The following is a 14,811-nucleotide window of genomic DNA, read 5'->3' on the forward strand; positions in this document are numbered from 1 at the left end:
CTCTTTCTCTTAAAATTCAGATTTTTCTCTCATATCTCTGTGTTTTAGGTCTGCTGATTAAAAAAAATGTATCTGTTGATTATATTTTTAAAATAATGATTAATCATTTGACCATGAGAGGTCAAAAAATAGTAAAAGCTGGCACGTTCAAATTGCTTGTTTCATCTGACCCACAGTCCAAACCCCAAAGATATTAAAAATATTAAGATTATATCAAGGAAGAGAAAATGAAAGGAGCAAATATTCTATTATATGAGAAGCTGGAAGCAGATAATATTTTAGCATTTCAATTGAAAAAATAAGTGATTAACTGATAATTAAAATAGTTATTAAGCTATTAAGTTACATATCAGCAAATGAAATATAGAAAAGCATCCAGATAGTAGCGAAATAATAAATCAGCAATCTATAAAGAGTCTTTAATCAGCAATTTAAATGTCTAAATCTTTGCGAGTTAGTTCTTAAATATTTAAGACATTCAATATTTTGCTGAAAGCCACTTAAAGTCTAGACTAAATATAAAAAATGCATATTATGTAACTGAATTGTGTATTCATTGTGCTACAAATGAAATGTTTTGAATGTTATTACATTTCTTTATTCTAACAAAAATATCTTAAGTCAAAGTAGCATCTTTTAATTTGCAGTCAGTCAGCTGCGGTCAAACCGAAACTTCATATTCAGGTTTTTTGGAGCACGTAAACAAGACAACAGTGAATCCTGTCTGTCTCAATAATTGGTTTCTTCCATTGTTCCAACACTTTATGTGTTTCCACTGATCCCCGGGGTTACTGAGTGTGCTGTCTCTCTCTGTGAGGGAACAACTGTTATTCTATTGTCACAAAAGAGTGACTAGATCTGCCTAGCAACGGGGCTTTAGTTATTAAGGCAGAAAAGTACAATTATTGTGTACTAAAGAACAGTATGGTGTCAGCTTCTGGCTGTTTTATTTGTTTTTGACTTCAAACCCACAACTCGCTTCATGTCCTGCCTCTTAATGAATAAGTGAGATGATTATAAGAAATTAATTGATGAATTCATAATAATAAAAATGTGCTTGCAGAGATCTTCCTCTAAATTCAGAGTTATATCTCCTTGGTTCTTTTAGTTGCAGTTTTGTTGAATTCTGGTCAATTTTCTGTAGGTCACAGGAGTTAATCCACCCAGCCTGCACTGAGGCTGTGAAAATATAAACTATATATTTTAATGTAAGCTTTTTTCCCCTCTGCACTGTGTTGCTCTGCTGTGTATCGTGTCACAACCCCTCGCATTTATCTTATGACCCCTTGGGAAGTTCAGACCACCAGGTTAGAAACCACTGCTATATGCATACAGCAAGATTTTTCTTACAGAGACTTCTGGCTCTGTCTGTCTTTGTCTGCACGCATCCTCATCAAGTTCACACATCCACAGAAGTGATAACTGTTACTGGCTAAAAAAAGAAACAACCACACTGTACACAGGATTACTGTAGGAGCTCCATACAACTGTCCCCCCCCCCCACCCCCTTCTCTCTGCCTCGCACTAAGAATAGAAACAACAAGGACATTAAGGGCATTATGTTCACAAGTCAAAGTGAAAGGTGCCCTGATTTCTATAAAAAAAAAAAAAAAATCCCAGTATGATGATATGAACCTAGTGTGTCAGTGGATGCAACAGTTCGGCTTTAGTCTGTAAAGTCTTGACTCTTTATAATCGGTCAAACAATAGATGAGTCTAATGACAGAAAATTAATCTGTGATTCTTTTGATGGCCAATCATGTAAGTCATGAAGGGGGTTCAGTTTTCTCACATTTCCAACGCTGAGCAATTAATGGATAAGTCAAGAGAACAGTCAGCAGATTCATCGATGATGAAAGTTGTGGGTTACGGCCCTGAATTCATTAATCGATGAAGTATTTGTGTTGCTGATTTTAGCTCCTCAGTGTGAGGATTTGCTGCTTTTCCAACAAAACAAGCAGCCTACAAACATTGTTGGGTTCTTTGCACATTGCATTCTTCTCTATTTTCTGACTCCACATAGTCCGATTGATTAATCAGTAAGTTGAGAAAATAATAAGCAGATCAATCAATTATAAAAAATATAAATAACCATTAATCACAGCCCTGAGATCTGCACAATAAACCTCTTACATTTACTTAACCAGCTGGAGCTGTTAGTTTTCTCTTTACGTTTAACTGAGCATTAGTGGTTTGTCGAGCTTGTTTGTGTCCCGAGGGATTTCCTAAATTATCACACATACTTTAATGATCTCACTGCGCCGAGTTCAGTGGAGCCCCCTGGGGGGGCCACAGACCTCAGGGGTGGAACATCTCGGCCTTGTCGATACATACTGTAGCTTTTGTTGGGATGAAATGGAGGAGAGGGTAAAAGTTTATCCGTTGTTAGGGATCAAAAAAGGCTTTTTAATGGTGTTTTTACATCAACACAGACTGAACTTCTACAGCGTCTTTGTCACTCTACATAGACTACTTATAAGGAGTCTGGTCTTTAGTCTCCAGGTTTGAGAGCTATAAAAGTTCTGCACACACATCTAATACTAATAATTCACTTGGCCAGCTTGTGTAGGAGCCAGTGGGCACAACAATGGATTATAGAGATCTCAGAGCCAGCAGGACTTGAACTTTTCTTTGCCCAACTTCACTTAATGTGCTATTTACAAAACACAGTTTGGAAATGTGACGTCAACTGCTAATTCAACGCATCTGCAACTACAGCAAACAAGACAGCTTGTTGTTTATCAGCTCGGTTTGAGCCTTCACCAGCCCCGAGGGCATCGGAAAACATAACCCTCAAAGAGTCAGAAACACTGCAGAAACACGCACAAAGCACTCCGCTGTACTGAGAGAGGACGCAGGGTAAGAGCTGACAAACACTGATCTGTATTTTTTTTTTTTTTTTACTTGCATGCTTTGGGCATTCCATGACGGTCCTACCAGGATACATTAACAAGAATGCCCCCATTTGCTATGCAGGCGAGAAGAATAGGCCACTTTGTCTCACAGTTAAGCAGCTAATGTGCTCTGTGGAACCTGCAGACGACAACTGTGATGCTAATGTGAGCAGCTACATCACAGCAACCTGTGGGCTTCTCCACCTCTCGTGTGTTGTCATGCTGTTGTGCAAAAAGATGGCATAAACACTGTGTCCTTAAATGATTAATGTTGTCTTAAAAATGACCATAAAAGCTTAGTTCAAAGTTTTTCAACAATGTGGTTTGCTGTGTTACACAGTAAAAAAGTACATCTGTGATAATTAAAAAAGCTAATAATAAACTACTGTGACTAAATCTACTTTGTAAATGTGCCATATGTACAACTTTATGAAGTGACTGCACTGTATAATTAAATACAATTTAAATTAAATATTACAGAATGTGCATTTCTCTCAGAAGTCCTGTCGCGTTAACTCACAAATTGCCCAAAAGGAGACATCTGTGTGGCATCTTTGTGTACGTCCTGATGGTCACGAGCTACCCTGACTGAATAATCCAAAAGAAACGTACATTTTGTACAGGGGCGAAGAGTACTTTGTTCTTTCCATGGCACCATAAATCCTTTGAAAAAGAAATCATTTTTTAACCCTTTTAGGAAGTTATCCTACATAAATTTCAAAGCAGTGTTTTTTTCCCTCTTAAATATGCCGTGGAATGAAGGCAGTGGGGGCTAATTATGAGCATTCTTCACTGAATTAGCGTTTGGTGTGTGGTAAGGCTGTGCTCGCCTTTGTCTTGATCCCTAAACTGATCCCTTACTTATTCCCTGCAAGGTCAAAGGGTCACTTGGTTAATTAAGGGCCCAATCAGTCTTTAGATAAACTCATCTGAGCTTAATGTTTGCACTTTTTGAGGTCCAGCAGCTCTGCCTGGTACCCCTGAGCTTTTTGTGGACTCTTGCTAATCTACACACAGACAGGGGAGTGGGTTAACCCAGCTCAACAGCGCCAAGCTGGAACGGCCTTTTCATTTGAGGACTTCAGTCAATGAAGAATGTCTGTAAGCTCTCGCCAAAGCGGAGAAATTACTCTAACTTGATGTATTGTACACAGGGGCGAGGGTTCGGGGGTGGCGGGGGCGGGGGTGCCCTAAACCTCTCAAAGAGCTGCAGATTATGGAGAGTAAGTAATGTTTATGCTGCATGAGGAGGGCAATGTTTTCAATGGATATACTGTATTTGTCCTTCGCTGCTGGCCCATGCCACACACATCCAGGGTGATGAAAGTGTGGCTGAGCAAGTAACCATGAAATCTCCGGCTGTGTTGTGGATGGATTTAGATCAACAAAGATTACCCTATTGCCCGCAGTTTATCAGTGCTTCTACTACACCTAGTGTGAGGTTATACAATTTAAACGATCCCTTAAATAAAGCTCTTTTTGTTTGCTGGGGCATCTAAACAACTTACGATCACGAACAGCTATGTCTGAGATAACTTACTCCCCATGGAAGCGGCTTTTAGGTGACTAGAAGCTATTTGATATTCAATAAAAGTCAGATTTTTTGGCACCAAAAGAGCAGCTATATTATCATCTATATGCAATATTTTATAACACCAATGCCTGAGATAATAATACTCTCCATGGAAACCGTTGTGACATGACTAGAAGCGATTTGATGTTTCATAAAAGTCAGATTTTTTGACACTAAAGGATCATAAATCTGTAGATATCATCATCTTGGAAAGTCAAATGCACAAACAAGATTATGTATTTGATTTCCTTAAGTGTTGCACACATTTTTAAAGTGAAAAGACTTGCATCTATGACTGCGTAGCCTTTCAAAAATCAATGTATTGTGATAAACAAATGGAAATTGATGACAAAACCAAAAGCTTAATTTGCTTCTTTTGTTGATAAATGGAAAATGCAAAACTCAAGGAGAGGTAAATACATGCACACAAGAACATTCAGACACACAAACATTCCTATCGCCTTCACAATGATGTGAAAACTTAAAAAAAAAGTACAAACAACAACTGAAACTGAGGCGACTCACTAAACTGCTTTGTCAGAAACACCTTAAAAAAGTCCTTAAAGTCTATAGATCATGCAAATCTCTCTCAATCACAATCACACATCTCATTTCTTAAACTGTTACTCACTGAAATATATGAAATGTGCCAAAAAAAATCAACAGACGTGACCACAAAATGGAAATAACTCTGATACACATGTTCACCACCACACAACTCAGCAAAACACATTTCTATCGCTATGTTCTAAAAAAGATTACAAACTCTCGCAGAAGACAAACAGTAAAACTTACTTACTTTATCTGCTTGTTAAAATGATCCCTCAAACAAAAATGATCTCTGCTCATACAGAAACAGTCTCCTGTCCCTCAGACTGCCAGGGAATCAAAGCTTGAAAAGATGTGAATCTAGCTGAGCAAATAGGATTAAAGATGGCTAAATCCAAATGGCTGGAAGCACAGCATGCATTAAAGAGGAATTCTCTCAGGAAAGATAATCCCCATATACGCATTTTAACACACTTCACTCACTCCTGTGTTTTTTTACACACAGTCATAGTAAAACCACGATTGCCTGACTGTCCACACGAGTCAATATAATCTATAAATACAGCACTGCCTGCACCATTCAGACTGCAACCGTGACACATGCAACTTCTAATTCCAGAGGTGGAAACTTTATACATACACTGTAATAACTTTGACAGCCTGCCAATCACACATGCTGCCATTTAACCCTCCTCTCCTCCTTCTGTCATGAGCTAGAGCCGTGTTTATTTACCTTGAGCACCTCCATTGGCACCTGGGCAGCAGGAGGCAAACTGGCGGGGACACTGACATTGATGGCGGGGCTCTGAGCTGCTGTGGTTTGTGGGTACTGGGAGGCCTGTTGTCTCTGCTGCTCCCGCCGCTCCTGCTCCTGAAGCTGCTCCCGCATCAGCTGCTGCCGCAGTAGGATGCGTGATGTCATGGCCGAGGAGCTCAGCGGGGGCTTGGAGGAGCCGTGCTGGTCCGACGGGCTGCTGCAGAGGGGAGAAAGATGCCAGATGAATGAGCAGAGATGGCGAGAGATGTGAGGATAGCGAGGGAAAGCAAAGGGGGGATTGTAAAGATGAGGCGAAAAGACAGAGAGTGATAACAGAGAGAGGGTAGAGAGGGGTCAGATGAGGAAGGAGAGGTCAAGCAAAAGAGACGAGAGAGGAGGAAGATTAGAGAGCAGTAGAAGAAGATGAAGGGAGAACAGGTGGAGTAAAAGGTTAATATGAGGGTGACTGAGGGGGCAGAGATCAAAAGGAAAATCTTAACTGTACAGCTGCAACAATTAGATGATTAATTGATTCAAAGAAAATTAATTGATGTCTATTTAGGTAATCTGTTATTCATTTCAGTCATTTGTGTGGTTTAAGCAAACATCTGCAGGCTCAAGTCTCAAGTCTCTAAAATGTCATTTAAATTCCCACTAGGGTTGCAATGGAAATATGTATAAAAAGAGGAGATTCAACGCCCAGTTGCATTTTTTTCCCCCAATATCGTAGATAAGCAAATGTACACTGTCTGGTAACTGTCAACTTTTACATCATGGTATACCTTAAAACCGGTACGTCACTGCAACCCTAACCCAAGTAACTTGTTCCCACATACATCATGTTCCCACAAGATTTTTTTCCCCCATATGATAAAGAATTTGTTCCCACAAGATAATAACTTGTTCCCACACGATAAGTATCTTGTGTGCACAAGTTTGTTCCCACACGCATCTTTGTGCACTATTATTTTGTGCCCACAAGATAAAAAAATTGTTCCCATAAGAGCGCACAAGATAAATAAGTAATTTTTTCCCCACATGATAAAGAATTTGTTCCCACAAAATTGAAACTTGTTCCCACATATATCTTGTTCCCACAAGACCCCCCCCCCACACACATGATAAAGAATTTGTTCCCGCAACATAATTATCTTGTGTACAAGAGAAATAAGTTGTTCCCACAAAATAATAACTTGTAATTTACCACATAATAACTATTTTGTGTGCACAAGATAATTATTTTGTTCCCACAAATGAAATAAATTGTTCCCACAGGATAACGTCTTCCTACAAGATTATTATCATGTGCGCACAAGTTAAAAAAAGTTGCTCCCACGAGATAGTAGCTTGTTCCCTTGTGTATCTTGCTCTGAAAAGATTTTTTCCCCCACATGATAAAAAATTTGTTCCCACAACATAATTGTCTTTTTTGCACAAGAGAAAAAAGTTGTTCCCAAAAGATAATTACTTGTAACTTACCGCAGAATAACTATTTTGTGCACACAAGATAATTTTTTTTGTTCCCACAAATTAAAGAATTTGGTGAATACATTGTGTGCAGAAGATAAAAAATTTCACCTTTCAGGACTTTAGGGTCTCAGTAAGTTTTGGACTGGTTTGACAAATAAGCTATCCGAAGATGTCACTTTCAAGGAAATTGTAAAAGCATTTTTATTTATTTTTTATTTTAGTCCACAGATTAATCAAGAAAATAACTGCCAAATGAAAATAATTTTTAGTTGCAGCTCTACTTTGATGCAATTAGTTTTTCATTTTTTAGAAAGACAAAACTCCAAATGAAACCACTTCAGTGTCAAAGCAACAATCAAAATGCATTTTCAAAAACAATCTGATTATGATAATTTTGGGAAGCACAAAGCTCCCAGCAGCTCTCACAAAGCTTTTAACTTTAACAGAATTACACACAACAGAAAAGAGGAACAGGTTTCGTAAAAGGTTGCTTCAGTTTTCCCACTCTCTTAAATTTAGATGGCTACTCCCCAGACAGAGCCCTGCGGTCCTAAAATAGAGAGACTCTGCTGAAGCAGAAGTTGTCAGGATGAAGCCCTCATCCAGTGAGTGATCCTTTTGACAAAACTCAGTAAAACGTCTGGCCAATCCAGCTGTGCAGTAATCGCACTAATTAGCCAGCGGAGTCAAACACAGCTTTGGTCGACAGCGTATTCAGTGGGTGTTGAGCCCTCAACATACCATAATTCTCCCCCCAGTACTGCATATAATCTCATTGTCTGATACCACACCCACTGAGCACTGAGCACAAGGGCAAAAATGGGCTACAGTTTAATATAAAACCACGTTTTCTGACCATTATTAATAAGATTACACCCAACGCTTTAACATGAACTGTCTCATTCATGTCTGAAGACAATGCTGATGCAGATTAAACTGATAATTGATCCAGAATAAATCAATTAACAAGTAGATTAAATGACTGAATTACAGCAGAACAAAGAATGTAGTTTGTTTTTTACTGCAGCAGTTTGGGTCTCTCAATCTGACAGCATGTTTCTTTGTACTTCACCCAGGACATAGAATCAGGTTTAGTGTTCATATACATAATTCCTTTGTCTGTGTGACTCTGGGCGATTGTGTTTCCTTTCATCCCTTAAGTTTCAAACAAAAGTCAATGGATCTAATGTTAAAACACTGCCAGAGCTAAACTCCTTTGATTTCTTTCTTTCTGTAATCTGCTTCACTGTTGGAATGTTTGAATTTCAAGACAACGGACGTTTTATTTCCTTTTCCCTGTCGTTTCCAGTTAGAATGAACATAAACAGCAAATTCCTTTCAAAATGTAAAATTTAAAGAATGCAGATGACATTACTGTGAAATTATTTAAATACATTCCAATCAGCTTTACAATCTTTACCAAATTGCTTCTTAAATAGTGGCTACAGTAATGCAAATGTTTTTCAAATTTAATATACTGGAAAATGTACTGGATACTGACTTCACATTGTCTTTTGATGCCACTGTAACACACACACACACCACAAACTACACTCACATACACACTGTGCATTAAGTAGTAGCAGTGGTGGAAAGTAACTAAGTACATTTAATCAAGTATTAGTTTGGAGGGGCTTGTACTTTACTTAAGTATTTCCATTTCGTGCTACTTTATACTTCTAGTCTACTTAATACTGAAGTACAGCTTCTTTGCAGATTTATATTATTAAAGGGTTAACTTTGCTATTTTTCAACCTGGACCCTGTTTTCCCATGTTTGTGTCTGAGCGACTAATGGAAACAACAATTTTTTGAAATTAGTTCAGTATTGAATGAGAGGGCTGCAGTCGGCAGCAGTGAAACAGGCTGCAATGTAACCACTTGGGGCAATTGCACACCCTCAATTTATGTCCTTTAAAAGTGCTTGTTTTTGCCACAGATAGGCTCAGATTATTATTTTAAGTGTCCAACAACAATATGGAGAGGATTCTTACAGAGATAGACCTTTGACTTAAAGAGTAAGATCATTTTTGTTTGACCTGAAACAGCCCTGAAGTTGCTGTCACCAAACCCACCAGACTCCTTTTAAATACACAGTAATTTAAGCCTGTATAGGGGCAGCATATTTTCACATCTACCTGGGTGAATAAGGTTTTATTTAAACCAAAGCAGATTTGGTGATTGTTGGAACAGTGGAAAGATGAACCAAAATGGCTTTTGTGAGTTTTATTTTGTTTTTGTGGACTTTGAATGAAGTGTGTTTCACAATGATAAAGTTAATGCTCATTTAAATGGAGTCTGGAGGCCTTAGCAATGGCAATTTTCAAGGTTGCTTCTGTAAAACAAAAAGGATCTTACTCTTCAACACAAAGATCTATCTCTTTAAGGATCCTTTCCATTATGTTGTCACACACTCATGTTGTGTTCACACCTAACACGATGCGAATTTCCGTTTAGTTTAAATGCTAGAATATTTTGTGATGACTCGCTTCATTACACTCGAATAACTCACATCATATCAGAATCAGCTTTATTCGCCAAGTACGTGTGTACATACAAGGAATTTGACTCCGGTAGACTTGCTCTCAATGTACCAGAAATGACATAAGTACACAGATATGTGTGTGAAATCGCTGAATCGATGAATGAACTTCCGCCGGCACGTCCTTGGTGTCATATGTCCCCAGAGAATCTCAATGCTGATTGGCTATAGTGGCGCAAACTGGTCACTGAAGTTCAGATTTTCTCTCACGAATAAGCATGTGACTTAATTAGCGTATTTTGCGTCGTGTCCATGGTGTCCATTGTGCCCACTGTGCTGCCCAGCAGGAATTTGAATTTAATCGCACCTTTACATTGATTTTACATGTAATTCACTCGCACAAATTGTTTTATTTGCACCCGGTGTGAACACAGCATCAACAATGTGAGCCTGTCAGTGGCAAAAACAAGCACTTTTAGTGGATGTAAACTGATGATGCACAATTGCCCCCAGTGAATACATTGCAGCCTGTTTCACTGCTGCCAGCTGCAGTGCTCTCACTGGATTCTGGACTAGTTTTAAAAATGTTGCTGCCATCAGTCATTTGGATCCAGAAACATGAGAAAATTGGGTCCAGGTTGAATAATATCAAAGTTGCCCTTTAATACTTTAACCCTTTAAAACAAATACATTTTATTATAACAGAATATAAATTAGGTTTTAGGTTTATGAATTTGGTAGATAAAACACCACCAGCTGCAAAATTATGATGCTTACACATCCAATAATGACATTATTCTGAAAAAATGTGTACTTTTACTTTTAGGTAATTGAAATATAATTTCAATTGGCATTACGTATGTGTTGAGTAAAAAATTCAATATATCTGCTCTGAAAATGTTTGTGAGGAAGGAAATGCATTGAATATGTTTGACCTCAAGGACACACACACTATGTGTTTTGGTGAGACAAACTGATCGTAAACATCACTTTTGTTTGTTTACAATAAAACTCCACGGGGCATCTTTAAGTCGGAACAAACCCCGCAGCCTGCATCTGTCCTCTGTTTGCACTTCAGGATGTGTCCCTATAATCGAGGTTGATAAAAGTGTCATAAAAATATCAAAATGCAGTGTTTACACAGCTCACTGACAGACCATGCCCCTCAGTCTTTAAGATTCTCTTTTAACAGTCTTCACACCCTCACAGGCAGTCTGAACAAAAACACCCTGTCCGTCACCTCAAACACAAAAACAACAACAACCTGGAGGCGTCGCAGCGCTTCAGGCACAAGAGAGGACACACCAGTTTCTGTTTCCACAGACACACACCTGTTGTTGTTCACCACATGGACCCCAGGGTCTCCAGTGAAATCCTTTAGTTAAAGCTAGAAAATCAGACAAAACTGATTTCCACACTGCCTCACAAAATTACAAATACTGTACATATAACACACAAAATCTGCTTATCCAATGTCTCATGGACGTTGTACTGAGTTCAACGTTCAACGAGCATTTTACTACCTGCGTCTTGTCCTGTGCATCATTTTATACACACTTCTCTTGACATTTTCTTGACATTAACTCGCAAAATATTTGATTTTTACATTTTGAGAGTTAAAGAGAATACATTTAAAAAGAACTGGGAAAAATGTAACATTTATATGAGACATGACACAGACTAAAAGAAAGCCTAACTTAAAGATACTTATTTTAATACTGAAACCATCCCAGACAACCATATATTGTCACTATGTGTGTGTTTTATTTGGTTTGTGTATCGCATTGTATTATTTTTGTGTTACTGCGTTTGTACTGTTGATATATCTGTGAAAACCACAAAGTGGAAAAAAATCCTCAATTTTTAGGACAGACACTGATATTTACAGAAGTTAAAGCCTAACTTTCTGTAATGTTAATAATGCTGGCAGCTCTGTGAGGCTGTATTGGTGCACAACGTTTGGCCTGCTGACCATTTTCTAATTTACAATAAAAACAAACTGATTCACTCTGGAAAATTTTCAAGTGCCAGGTGATGATCTGGGACCCCCTGCCAGAGGTCTAGACTAATTATTCATATATTAATTATTACTGTTTGCTTATAAACTGGTCTCTCTTCTTCTGTCATTTTGCATAGTGGCCCCAGACAAAGCAGGCTGAGTGTCCCTGTATTAGCTGGTTTTGAGCTAAATGCTAACATTAGCATTCTCACTGGTTGTCTGTCTCTATGTGTCAGCCCTGAGACAGTCTGGCGACCTGTCCAGGGTGTATCCTGCCTCTCGCCCAATGTCACCTGGGATAGGCCCCAGCCCCGCCGTGACCCCTAACAGGATAAGCGGTTACAGAAAATGAACGAATGAATGAACAATGGCAATATTAACATGCTGATGTTTAGCAGTTATGTAAGTGACGTGGGTGTGTAACTTTAGTGACAGCCATTACACCTGCTCAATCCCCCTCCAAGCTCCATTCTCTTTCTCATTTTTCCCAACTACAAGAACTCCCAGCTGCCTGAACAGCGCTGACTAGTGGAGATACCTGATACCAGAACATCTTAACATTACTATAAACACTATGTAAACAAGATGGGTGGCAGTGGCTCAGAGGTAGAGCGGGGTATCCACCAATCAAAAGATCAGCGGTTCGATCCTGGGCTTCTCCAGGCTGCATGTCAACGTATCCTTGAGCAAGATACTGAACCTCAAATTGCTCCCGATGGCTTTTCCATCGGTGTGTGAGTGTGTTAAAACTGAGTAGCAGGTGGCACCTTGTATGGTTGCCTCAGCCACCAGTGTATGAATGTGTGTGTGAATGGGTGAATGTGACTCGTAGTGTAAAAAGTGCTTTGAGTGGTCACTAGGTGACTAGAAAGGCGCTATACAAATGCAGGTCCATTTACATATAAATTAAATAGTATACTGAACCTAAGTTCTACTATTATATTTACATCACATAATTTCACTCTAATGTTTACCATATTTACCATTTGAGGTTAGCCTGATAGCATGCTAACATTTGCTAACTAGCACCAAACTAAAAGTGCATCTAAAGGGAATGTTGTTAGCTTTGGATTTAATTGGTAACAAACCAAAGTATTGGTAAATAATTTTGACCTGCTGGTGGCGCTAGAGGAAAAGTCAGGGGATCATCAAAGTTATTGGGACTTATGGTGTGGAAACCATGGATGTCTGTACCGTAATTCATGGTGTGGCATGATATATACTGAGCGGGACATTTTACAGTGGTGATATAAACTTGCTAGTGGTCTCTGGTGGACAAAATATGTAACGACACCACTGTTTAAATTACCTCAAGCAATGTTTTTTTTTGTGCTGGAATTTCTTGTTACTTATCAGTGTCAATATATCAGTGATAAACCAATTAAATCAGCCATAAAGACGGATTGTTATTTTCTAAAATAAATGTCATACAATTTACAAACTAAACTCTGTTAAGTGTCTGAGGAGTTTAACTACACTTGAGTGATTACAGGAAGTTAATCTCATGATGTTTCCCAATAGAGGAGGAGGGTTTAATAGCAGAGATCTATTAGGAGTTGTAGCACCTCATGATTTTCTTTAATACATTCCTGATTATTAGTTTGATTCATGTGTGTTTGTGTGTGTGAGTGTGTGCATGAATGACCAGAAGCCTTCCTCCAAAGCAAAGCTCCTCTCTCTTTCTCTCTCTGTGTTTCTTCCTTTCCACTGTTTGGTGGCTTTTTGCCAAACGGACCACTGAAACACATAAAAAGCTCTTTTGTCCTTTTTAACTTTTTCACTCTTGTGTGTGTGCACACACACCTCCTCTCATGTTTGTGTGTATCTCAAAGAAAAAAAAAACACAATGGCTGTACAGTGCTGAAGAGCCCCACCCACCCAACTCATGATTCCTCTGATTCTGCACGACGCTGCTCCATCACTCCATTATTAGTCAAACAGTCAGAGCTGAGGCTTTGATGCAGGTTTTAATGACACACAGGAAACAGGGAAATTAAGTTGCACCCAGAGAGAATAGAGGGAAAGCGGCAATGATGGTCTGATCAGTCACAACACTGAGCTGTAAAAGGAAAATAATGTGCAGAGCAGACACACTGCAGCATAATATTACTGCTGGTAATTAACAGGAGCTAATAGCTCTGCCTAATGGACACCAATGGTATAACAACAACCTCATCTATAAACTAATGGCATTACATTCAGATTTTTTTTTACTGTAACAAACATCTAAACTCCTTTTGTGATTATCTGTTTAAAAAGGTGAGTGTTATTTGTGAAAATCTTTATAGCTGCTCACTTCTGCTCAAACTAATAAAGTGCTTTCATGCCTGACAAACTAATTATTATGCTGATTATTAACCAGAACTAGTTTAAGATTAAACTGTTAAACACCCTGCACAGGGAGAAATCTGCTACAGCTCTGATGGTATACTTTCCACACACAGCCCTGTACACACTGTCCTTCATGTGTACACACAGGCCTAGCGTTGTACACACACAACAACAAACTCCAAAATCCTGCCTTCACACATGCCGGCATGCTCAGGCGCCATACTCACAAACTGTCAAATAAGCAGGGTCTGCACACTTGCACTCCTACGGCCTCCATATTTGTTTGTTTTTTCCTGAAGGTGCACCACCCGCCCTTGGAGAGCAATGAAAGTCATGCTAGTGGTGCAGCGCTGAAAGTGTGTCAGAGGGGGGAGGCTCCGGGGCCCGGCCTGGAATCTCCAATCGCCACACAGAGTCCCAGGCAGAGGACCAGCCCCGTTCAGAGGAGAGGGCAAGCGCCCACTGTGAACACGCTGCCCATCAACACGCTGCCTAAAAACCACACAGATACTGTTTCACTTGGAGACATGCGTTGTCACTGCCCAGTGGACGTCCTGTAACCAACCTTAGTCACTGCATGTGCCTCCAAAATGTCAACATCTCATGAGCTAAGAAAAACAGGCCTGTTTTCATCTGTGTGAGGATACACTGCTCAGATAATCTAATTGGTTTTCAAATGGTTTACCCACTGAAAAATATGTTTTGCTTTTTGTTACTTCACCTGGATGTTTGAGCTTCACTGTGCAGACTGATGTAC

General features: G+C 39.2%; 1 protein-coding gene across 2 annotated transcripts in view; it reads right to left on the reverse strand.

Annotated features, from left to right (window-relative positions):
• The window catches only part of LOC125891407 (microphthalmia-associated transcription factor-like), a 47,288-nt gene that overhangs the window by 17,947 nt on the left and 14,530 nt on the right, over nt 1-14,811 (reverse strand). For both annotated transcript variants that reach the window (XM_049580679.1, XM_049580680.1), the window contains exon 2: nt 5,750-5,990. In XM_049580679.1, the coding sequence (XP_049436636.1) occupies nt 5,750-5,990 (241 nt within the window). The remainder of the gene's footprint in view (nt 1-5,749; nt 5,991-14,811) is intronic.

This window comes from Epinephelus fuscoguttatus, linkage group LG7 (genome assembly GCF_011397635.1).
Source record: "Epinephelus fuscoguttatus linkage group LG7, E.fuscoguttatus.final_Chr_v1".
In the NCBI taxonomy this organism is placed as follows: domain Eukaryota; kingdom Metazoa; phylum Chordata; class Actinopteri; order Perciformes; family Serranidae; genus Epinephelus; species Epinephelus fuscoguttatus.